Below are 10977 nucleotides of genomic sequence, written 5' to 3' on the forward strand. Positions count from 1 at the left end.
CTTACGTACGTGCTTTTTTTATTTTTCTTCCGTTGCAACGCACGGGCATTTGTGCTAGTATATATATAAGGTATATATTATTATTTTTATGTCTCTTGTATCGTCGTAATCAGAGATAAATATATTAAAAGTTTTTAAAAAAATAATGACAGTACAACTTCTTTCCGTACCCTCAGGAAAGAAAAATAGTGTAACATATTTTGGTGCGCCCGCAACGCGGATCACTGTCGTTCGTTCAGAAAATCGCAGCGGTTGGACGTAGTTGTCACAGATGCGCGCACGATCCATCCGGCCGTCCGCGCGGACTTGAACGGCGGCGATCCCGTGATCAACAACCAACAAATCGCCATCACCCTAGTACACCCACCTTGGCCTGACTGACAGCGCGACGGCGGGGCCAAGCCAGAGATTATTAAACAACTCACGCGCGCTCGACCGAAGGCGGAAAGAAACAAACGCGCACACGCCACCTCACGCCGCCCCGCGCACACTGCGGCCGCGCCACTCGCATACGGCCACCACCACCACCTGCGGCGAGCGGCGAGCGGCGAGCGGCTAGGTCAGCGGCGGCGGCGGCGGCGGCGGAGGAATGGTGGCGCCGGCTGGAGGAGGGTCGCCGTCGCGGTGGCCGTCGGAGGAGGAGGTAAGGAAAGGCCCCCACCCCCACCCCCACCCGCATTGCCTGGACGATCGATCGCTGTGGCCGTCGCGGCTGCCGCATGTCGCCTGTCGGCGCTCTCGATCTCGCGGCCCCGTAAACTTCGGGATGTTTGGGGATTTGCCTAGGGTTCAAGCCTCGATCCGCGCTTCCCCATTTGCTTGGTCGTGAGTAGCCGCCTGAACTCTGAACCCGTACGCTACCTGCTAGGCTAGCTAATCGGCCCCGTTTAATTTCCTTTGCATTTCTCTAGCGCGGGCGTCGAAAACGAACTTTTACTGTTAGTAGAAGAAATTCCCCCAACGGATGTATGCGGTCGATGCTAGTGGTACACCGATGATTGATTGCTCGGAATTAATGTGGTGCCGACATAATTTGCAGAGTGGTGGTTATTTCTGAATTAATGCACTTTTTTGGGGGATAAAGTAGTGTCGTGTTGGTGCTTTGCCGAAGACATGTGGGGGAGGGAACGCACGGATCTGCACCTGTTTTTTCGGCTACGCGATAACTTGCTGATGTGGATGGCTCCAGTAGGACCACGATCTGCTGTACTTTTCGAACGCCTGGAGATTTTAGAGCTTCCTACCGGCTCAAAGTTTGGTATAACTAATCGGATGAACGAAATCAAATTGATTCAGTGGCAACTGCATGACATGGAATCCATTCAACTTATGCAATTATATATATTGGTTATGAAATTACATGTTAGAGCAGGCTGCTAACTTAAGTTCATCTTATGAATGCGTATCAGCCTCGGGTTTATCTTATTATTGATGTTTCTGGTGGTGCAGCTCGATATTGTGCGGAAGAATGTGGTTGAGATTAGCGGACGAGATGCGAGAGAGGTTAGGGTGGTTGCTTGCCCCTACAGGATTTGTCCTCTGGGGGCCCACATTGATCATCAGGTAACTGTAATTACTTGATAGCGTTAAATCATGCTTATACTTACTGTTGATATGCAATATATCTTACTGCAGCATTGGAGTATATGTTATTGAATGCTAGAATTCAGATGTACATTCAGCATGCCTTGGTATCCAGTATCCACGCAGCTTCGATTGTATACTGCAGCTACATGACTAGAAAATTGTTGGATAAAATGTGTGGACCAAGTGGTACCAGCAACGTTGATCGCCCTTGATGTTTTTTAGGATAATAATTGGCTCAGATGGTAGTGTATCTGGTTACTAGATGTCTCCCCTGCGGATGTTTGATAGTTGCAGCAATCTTTTCTAAAGCAACGCTAGCAAGTTAGACATAATGGTGATAAATGGTTCTTGCCAATAACCAGAAATATCAGTTTGGCCTTATTTGGAAAGGTGTGATAAGTACAGATATTTCTTATTAGGGGTGCAGCATGAATTCCTTCAGAGTTATGAATAAGCTCCAGCATGAATTCCTTGGAGGAGTCAATGGTGTTGCATGAACCTAGCATTTCGCAAATGGCTATATAGACAGCTAGTTCTTGTGATTCTGGGTGCATAATGCTCGTGCTTTTATTCTGATGAAAACTTGTCTATTATGCTGGAAGTTAGTTTTGTCTTGTTTTTTTTGGTCTCTAGCAGTACGAGGATCTGTTAACTGACTTGGAGTACCACTATGACAATCTGTTCTGCAAACTGGCAGGGCGGAATAGTGACTGCTATGACAATCAATTATGGAGTACTTCTTGGTTTTGTGCCCTCTGATGATGCTGAGGTGGGTAAATATACTGAAGCAGTTTTTCTGTAGGCTCTCTGATATTCCATATATTTTTTGTGAGGACTCTGATATTGTAATCTAACTAATTTTCTTTGCACAACTAATCGACCGCACCACCTTCTGAATCATGTTTCTCTGGTTTATATGTTTGCTAAAACCACCACATGTGGAAAATGTGGCGTTCTTTCAAATTAGTAGTTATGCATTCACACTCGTATAATCAATTGTATCACGCTATGGCAATAGTGTTACATATTTGCTATTGGTAAACCTCCTTTCCTTTTTCAGGTTGTACTCCAGTCTGGTCAATTTAAAGGTGTTACTCGTTTCAGGTAGGATCATACACACAACATCTCTTCAATTACAGTTTGCACCCTAACTTTGAGCATATGCTATCTTGCGAAGCCTTGTTGACTTCTTTTAATTGCAGACTGATGTGTCGTCTCATTGTTTTTTGTGATGACTAAGTATTAACCTGTAGTTACTTCATTTTGTTTGCTACCTCTAGCTAGTTCGTGATGAACACATTACCGTGCTAGGAAAGATAGGCCGATTTTATGATAGTTGTTGTTTCTATCCCTAAATTCAGGTTCTGTTAAAATCTTCAATGTGAGAGAGCTAAAGTCAGAACTTGCATGCTCCATCACTTTTAACAGAGTTGATGACTTGCAAAAGCCTATTGAGATCCGAGGAAACATAACTTGGGAAAGCTATGCAAGAGGTGCAGTTTATGCCCTGCAAAATAGTGGACATGATCTCAGAAAGGTATTTCCATTTCATCCATGTAACTGTCCAGATCATCCTAGGTTTCAGAAAACTGTGATGAATGGCTTCTTTGCAGGGTATAATAGGTTACATTTCTGGAGTGAATGGACTTGACAGTTCAGGGCTTAGTTCGTCTGCAGCAGTAAGCTAACTGATATGTTATATCTTATATGCATTATCATGTGTTGAAAGCTAACATTGAATTAATACAGGTCCTAGTTGCAAGTACTTATTATGCTGTAATTATAGTTATAACCTGATGTTACTTTCCTAGCATATACTCCCTCCGTTCCTAAATATAAGTCTTTTTAGAGATTCCACAAAGAGACTACATACAAAGCAAAATGAGTGAATCTATACTATAAATTGTGCCTATATACATCCGTATGTAGTCCCTTAGTAAAACCTTTACAAAGACTTATATTTAGGAACGGAGGGAGTAGATCATGCACAATAACATATGTTCTTTAACGTTTTCTATGCCCTCATCTGTACATTATTTTACTTGGAGTTCATAACAGCTTTGTGCAAGAGCACACATTAATATACTTTTCCGTACAATCCTCATCAGGTTGGCATCGCCTACTTGCTGGCTTTAGAAAATGTAAATGATCTGGTCTTATCACCAGTTGATAACATTCAGTTGGACAAGTAAGTTTGTTTCCTTTCCATCTCCAATTCTCTATACTATAGGAAGGACCAAAGTAGTTTCAACCCCCCAGTATGCTTGTTGAACTTGCTGTTGCTAAGCATTGAATGACTTCGAACAATGTGCATCCTGTTTGTCAGGTCCATTGAAAATAAATATTTGGGTCTTGAAAATGGCATTCTAGATCCATCAGCCATTTTATTGTCTCGATATGGCTACCTCACCTTCATGGATTGCAAGGTAACACTTCGCTTTTATTTTTTCTCAAAGTTTATTTATATTTATTTGTCCAGCCAGTATGATTGGTTTTTTAAAACATCTTAAGGCTGTTGTTATGATATTAGAAAAAGTGTCTTTAAGTTCAGATTTTTTATGGAACTGCGGTATTGGGGCTATTCAAACATGTCAACTCGCCCTAGCTTCCCTTTCCTTATTTTGTGTTGTTCACTCCCAGGTTTTGCTGGGAAATGTTAATTGCAATGTTCTCTGTTAGTATTTTTGTTGTGACTCTTGATTTTGTAGACTGCCTTACCTTCCTACGTCTACTTCTCCGAACTAAGTAAAAGCCAGCAGCCTCAAGGTCGGTTGCCATTCAAGATTTTGTTGGCATTTTCAGGTTTGCAACATAACCTACCCAAGTCGCGTGGGTATAATATGCGAGTTTTCGAGTGCAAAGAGGCTGCACGTGCTCTTTTATGGTGAGTTCCATGACTGAATATTTCAATTTAGTCATTCAAACAGATCCCATGTTCAATTTTAAATAGCTGAAATTCGTGATCACTCTGCAGTGTATTAGTGCTTTCTCTCCCATAGCATTACAGAAGTTTAATTATCGTTTGTTATTTGAATTCCCAGTGCATTAGGCTGTGAAGATGCATCAGTACTTTGTAATGGTAAGATAGCTAAATAATATTGGTTCATTGTGACCCATTCGTCAAGTCTAACAAGTTAGATATCTTTTTTTCCCCCCTGTCATTGCAGTTGATCCAGGTGTATATGAGGCCCAAAAGGTACCCTACCATTTCCAGCTCTGTTTCCTAGATATCTTCTTACTGTTACCAGACCTTGAATCTTTCGAATCCAATGATAACATCTTATGCAGTGTATATTAGACGAAAATCTTGCGAGGAGAGCTGAGCACTATTTCTCTGAAATGAAGCGGGTCGTTAAGGGTGAGCTTATCATATGTTTCATGTACGCTCTTCAGTGTATTTGATTCTGCAACATGAATTACTTGACATATTTTTATCCACAGGATATCAAACCCACACTTCACCATGTTTGTACTACTCACTGCATGTTCAAATAACGAACTAGCGTTTCTCTACCTTGTTGTTCAGCATAGATGAACTGTTTGTCCTAGTACACACAATTACTAAAGTTGCATCTGCAAGAAAGATGCAAGATGGTACACTGCATATGCTACTTTCCAGTGTGTTGTGTGAGACCTATTTTCACGGTTTACCGGATATTTCTCATTGATCATATATGCTAGGAGTACCTCTGTGCCTGTACCTGCTAGACAGGTTACAGACTTACACTTAACTCGTGTTGTATCTCCATGAAGTTTCAGCTAATAGTTTCTTTCTGGTTAATCTGTGTTCAGGAAGAGATGCATGGGCTCGTGGAGACCTACAAGAATTGGGACAGCTGGTCTCTGCATCCGGCCGCAGCTCCATAGTCAACTACGAATGCGGTATGTCCATCGAAACACTTGACGATCCACTGTGACAGTCAGTTTCAGGCGCACAATTCCTTTACATGTCGCTAGCAATCCTTAACAGAACAAACGGCTACCATTTGATTCCCAAACTTGCAGGGAGCAAAGAGATGATACAGCTCTACGAGATCCTCCTTAAGGCGCCGGGGGTCCTCGGCGCGCGGTTCAGCGGTGCCGGCTTCAGAGGCTGCTGCCTCGCCATCGTCGAAAGCGACCGCGCGGAGGAGGCGGCGGCCTACGTTGGCACCGAGTACGAGAAGGCGCAGCCCGAGCTGGTGAGCAAGATCCCGGCGGATCGCCGGGTGCTGGTCTGCGAGCCCGGGGACTCCGCGCGCGTCATATTGCAGTCATGAGCTTCCTGTTGCTCGGGACTTTGTGAAGGTGACAAGGCCGACACGTGCAGGATTCGTACGTCCTCGTCCACCCGGGACTCCACCGTCTAAGTTTTAGACATTTGGTTCTGTATGAACTCAGTCGAGCTTGCAGATGGATCACTCGTGTATGTGTGGAACCATTTGATTCATTCGTTTCTACGTATAAGCAATAAGCAGTAATGCAAAGATTCTCCTCTCTCTGTCTCAAAGTGTCTCAAAGGTGTAAGAGCATCTCCAGCCGCCCAAGGGCGCCTCCCAGTCACCGTTTTGGCCCATTTTCAGCCCATTTTCAACGCAAATTGGTCCAATTATGATGCAAAATTGGTCCATATTTGGCATTCTTCAGCACAAATTGAACAACAATAGTTATTTTTTATCACATAGTTCATCATAGAAATCAATACAAATCAAAAAATAGTTTAACAAGTCAATACAAATCAAAAATTAAGCTAGGCGTTGTCCTTCAGCCTTCATAGATGCTCCATCAAATCGTGCTGCAGTTGTTGATGCGTCAGTTGGTCTCGGATCTCCTGACGCATGTTGAGGAAGGCAGTCCAGGTTGCTGGTTGCCGGTTTCTTTCAGCAACGGCTTCTACAAATGTCATTTTATGATGGAATTTTACAAGCGTTGAACACTTTTATTAGTGTTTGTTACTATTTTTTTTAGAATTTTTAAAATTCTTTTTAATATTTTTCAATTTTACTGTTCACTCAAGTTCATATGAGCTCGGGCTAAGAAACTCCATGTCCATTACAAATGAACAACTCTGACGCACATGTGCCTCCAAACAGGCGACTAGGGTATATACATCCCCTCCAAGCACTACCGGCGAGCCTAATGCGAGCCAATATATTCGACTCTCCTTTGCTTACCGATTCAATGGCTAGTAGAGGTAAGACGAATCCTTGTGCCTAGGCCCTGGCTAAGAGTTTGGAGGGCTTTTTAGTCCTCGCAGGGGCGATGTTTGGGCGGGTGTCGATGCTTTTCCTTTGAGTTGGTATTTCATTTGAGTTCATCCGTCTTAGATGTTTGGGCGGATGGCAATGCTTTTCCTTTGAGTTGGTATTTCATTTGAGTTCATCTGTCTTAGATCCTCTCTGAGTTCATCGGTGTGTACGAAATCGACAATGATCCGACATAGATTTTTGTAGTTCCCTTGGGAAACAAGTGCGACTCCGGGGTACTTGTTCTTAGTGTTGGGTAACGTAGCATAAAATCAAAATTTTCCTACGCATATTCAGATCTTCCTATGGAGAGACCAGCAACGAGAGAGGGGTAAGTGTTGGGGAACGTAGCATAAATTAAAAAAATTTCCTACGCATATTCAGATCTTCCTATGGAGAGACCAGCAACGAGAGAGGGGTAAGAGCATCTTCATACCTTTGAATAGGGATGGGCATATTAACCGAGGACCGATGTACCGAACCGAAAGAACCGGGACCAAACCCGAATGAACCGAACCCAAAGAAATAGGTTTTTAGTTCGGTTGTCAAATATGCAAAACCGAAATTATCTCATTAAATTCGGTTTTTATACCTCATTAACCGAATAGACTAAGAAAACCGAAAACATGCAACAAACCTTGCTTCTCCTTGTGTTTCGTATCGTTGATACCTAGCGAAACTTTTTTTCTAAAGCGCCATAGTCCAGCTAGCTAGCTAGCCTCTATACCGCTACAAAAAAGCTACCTAGCCTGTGTAGGCCTTTCCTTGTTTAGCTGAAAAGTATAGATTAATGTTTCTTAAAAAGTACACGCTCATTGTTATGGCCTAAAAGTAATACTTGGTTGCACACTTTCCCTGGTCAACTTTATGTTTAGTACCACCTCGAATATGTATTGAGAAAGAACGTGTGGGTAACACTACAAATACTACTAGTAGCTAGCCATCCGCCTACTCAATGCAACTTGCTGTCACAACAAATCGCGGTAGGATAAAAAAAGCTCTTCCGTCTTGTCCGGTCGTAACCGAGGACCGAACCGAATTTCCGGTTCTAAAATAATTCGGTTTCTTAAATGTGAAGGAACCGATCGGTCTGTGTTTTCTAAAAAACCGAAATTCTTATTAACCTGTAGAACCGAACCGATCGGTTCGGTCAGACCGAATGCCCAGTCCTACCTTTGAAGATCGCTAAGCAGAATCGTTGCTAGAACGCGGTTGATGGAGTCGTACTCGCAGCGATTCCGATCTAGTGCCGAACTACGGCACCTCCGCATTCAACACACGTGCAGCCCGGTGACGTCTCCCGCACCTTGATCCAGCAAGGAGGAGGGAGAGGTTGGGGAAGAACTCCAGCAACACGACGGCATGGTGTCAATGGAGAGACGAGGTCTCCCGGCAGGGCTTCGCCAAGCACCGGCAAAGAGGAGGAGAAAGAAGAGCAGGGCTGCGCCGAGGGAGAGGGAAAAGTGTGTCTCTCAATGGCCAAAAGTGCCCGATATATATGGGGGGGGGAGGGGTGCCACCCCTAGGGTTCCCACCCTAGGGGGTGCGTCAGCCCCCCCAGATGGGAGGTGCGGCGGCCAGAGGGGGAGGAGGGGGTGGCGCACCATCTAGTGGGCCTTAGGCCCACCTGGCTTAGGGTTTGCCCCCCCTTTTCTCTCCCCTGCGCATTGGGCTGAGTGGGGAGGCGCACCAGCCCACCTAGGGGCTGGTTCCCACCCCCACTTGGCCCACCTTACCTCCCGGGGTCGTTGCCCCCCTTCGGTGGTCCCCCGGGGCCACCTCCGGTGGTCCCGGTGGTCCCGGTACGTTACCGGTGATGCCCGAAACACTTCCGGTATCCGAAACCATCCGTCCTATATATCAATCTTTACCTCCGGACCATTCCGGAGCTCCTCGTGACGTCCGGGATCTCATCTGGGACTCCGAACATCTTTCGGTAACCTCGTATAACAACTCCCTATAACCCTAGCGTCATCGAACCTTAAGTGTGAAGACCCTACGGGTTCGGGAGACAGGCAGACATGACCGAGACACCTCTCTGGCCAATAACCATCAGCGGGGTCTGGATACCCATGGTGGCTCCCACTTGCTCCACGATGATCTCATCGGATGAACCACGATGTCAAGGATTCAATCAATCCCGTATACGATTCCCTTTGTCTGTCGGTATAGAACTTGCCCGAGATTCGATCGTCGGTATACCTATACCTTGTTCAATCTCGTTACCGGTAAGTCTCTTTACTCGTTCCATAGCACGTCATCGTGTGACTAACTCCTTAGTCACATTGAGCTCATGATGATGTTCTACCGAGTGGGCCCAGAGATACCTCTCCGTCACACGGAGTGACAAATCCCGATCTCGATTCGTACCAACCCAACAGACACTTTCGGAGGTACCCGTAGTGCACCTTTATAGTCACCCAGTTACGTTGTGACGTTTGATACACCCAAAGCACTCCTACGGTATCCGGGAGTTGCACAATCTCACGGTCGAAGGAAAAGATACTTGACATTAGAAAAGCTTTAGCATACGAACAATACGATCTAGTGCTATGCTTAGGATTGGGTCTTGTCCATCACATCATTCTCCCAATGATGTGATCCCGTTATCAATGACATCTAATGCCCATGACCAGGAAACCATGGTCATCTATTGACTAACGAGCTAGCCAACTAGAGGCTTGCTAGGGACACATTGTGATCTATCTATTCACACATGTATTACTGTTTCCTGTTAATACAATTATAGCATGAACAATAGACGATTATCATGAACAAGGAAATATGATAATAACCATTTTATTATTGCCTCTAGGGCGTATTTCCAACAGTAAGAGCATCTTCATACCTTTGAAGATCGCTAAGCGGAAGCGTTGCTAGAACGCGGTTGATGGAGTCGTACTCGCAACGATTCCGATCTAGTGCCGAACTACGGCACCTCCGCGTTCAACACACGTGCAGCCCGGTGACGTCTCCCGCACCTTGATCCAGCAAGGAGGAGGGAGAGGTTGGGGAAGAACTCCAGCAGCACGACAGCGTGGTGTCGATGGAGAGACGAGGTTTCCCGGCAGGGCTTCGCCAAGCACCGGCACAGAGGAGGAGGAAGAGGGGCAGGGCTGCGCCGAGAGAGAGAGAGAGAAAACCGTGTGTCTCAATGGCCAAAACCCCTCTCTATTTATAGGAGGAGGGGGAAGGGCTGCGCCACCCCTAGGGTTCCCTCCCTATGGGCCGGCGGCCACCAGATGGGAGAGGGGGGCGGCGGCTAGGGTGGGAGGGGGTGTGGCGCACCACCTGGTGGGCCTAAGGCCCACCTGCGCCTAGGGTTCCCCCCTCTCCCCACCACTAGCGCATTGGGCTGGGTGTGGGAGGCGCACCAGCCCACCTAGGGGCTGGTTCCCTTCCCCACTTATCCCATCTAGCCTTCCGGGGTCGTTGCCCCCTTTCGGTGGTCCCCCGGGGCCACCTCCGATGGTCCCGGTGGTCCCGGTACGTTACCGGTGACGCCCGAAACACTTCCGGTGTCCGAAACCATCCGTCCTATATATCAATCTTTACCTCCGGACCATTCCGGAGCTCCTCGTGACATCCGGGATCTCATCCGGGACTCCGAACAACTTTCGGTAACCTCGTATAACAATTCCCTATAACCCTAGCGTCATCGAACCTTAAGTGTGTAGACCCTATTGGTTCGGGAGAGAGGGAGACATGACCCCTCTCTGGCCAATAACCATCAGCGGGGTCTGGATACCCATGGTGGCTCCCACTTGCTCCACGATGATCTCATCGGATGAACCACGATGTCAAGGATTCAATCAATCCCGTATACAATTCCCTTTGTCTGTCGGTATAGAACTTGCCCGAGATTCGATCGTCGGTATACCTATACCTTGTTAAATCTCGTTACCGGTAAGTCTCTTTACTCGTTCCATAGCACGTCATCGTGTGACTAACTCCTTAGTCACATTGAGCTCATGATGATGTTCTACCGAGTGGGCCCAGAGATACCTCTCCGTCACACGGAGTGACAAATCCCGATCTCGATTCGTACCAACCCAATAGACACTTTCGGAGGTACCCGTAGTGCACCTTTATAGTCACCCAGTTACGTTGTGACGTTTGATACACCCAAAGCACTCCTACGGTATCCGGGAGTTGCACAATCTCA

At 46.2% G+C, this 10977-nt stretch overlaps 1 protein-coding gene across 2 annotated transcripts; it reads left to right on the forward strand.

Annotated features, from left to right (window-relative positions):
- Window positions 1-443: 443 nt before the first annotated feature.
- On the forward strand, window positions 444-6067 carry LOC123427669 (galacturonokinase). Of its 2 annotated transcripts, none has more exons than XM_045111763.1 (14): window positions 444-643; window positions 1450-1563; window positions 2285-2356; window positions 2648-2691; window positions 3016-3124; window positions 3201-3266; window positions 3696-3775; window positions 3914-4013; window positions 4296-4471; window positions 4629-4666; window positions 4755-4783; window positions 4876-4945; window positions 5380-5469; window positions 5593-6067. In XM_045111763.1, exons 1-14 carry the CDS (start codon window positions 590-592, stop codon window positions 5844-5846), a joined length of 1296 nt encoding a protein of 431 aa, XP_044967698.1. In that variant the 5' UTR covers window positions 444-589; the 3' UTR covers window positions 5847-6067. The 2 variants fall into 2 exon arrangements, with proteins under 2 accessions (XP_044967698.1, XP_044967699.1); XM_045111764.1 differs by having other exon boundaries at window positions 473-643; window positions 4876-4967.
- The last annotated feature ends 4910 nt before the right edge of the window (window positions 6068-10977 follow it).

This window comes from Hordeum vulgare, chromosome 2H, assembly GCF_904849725.1.
Source record: "Hordeum vulgare subsp. vulgare chromosome 2H, MorexV3_pseudomolecules_assembly, whole genome shotgun sequence".
Classification (NCBI taxonomy): domain Eukaryota; kingdom Viridiplantae; phylum Streptophyta; class Magnoliopsida; order Poales; family Poaceae; genus Hordeum; species Hordeum vulgare.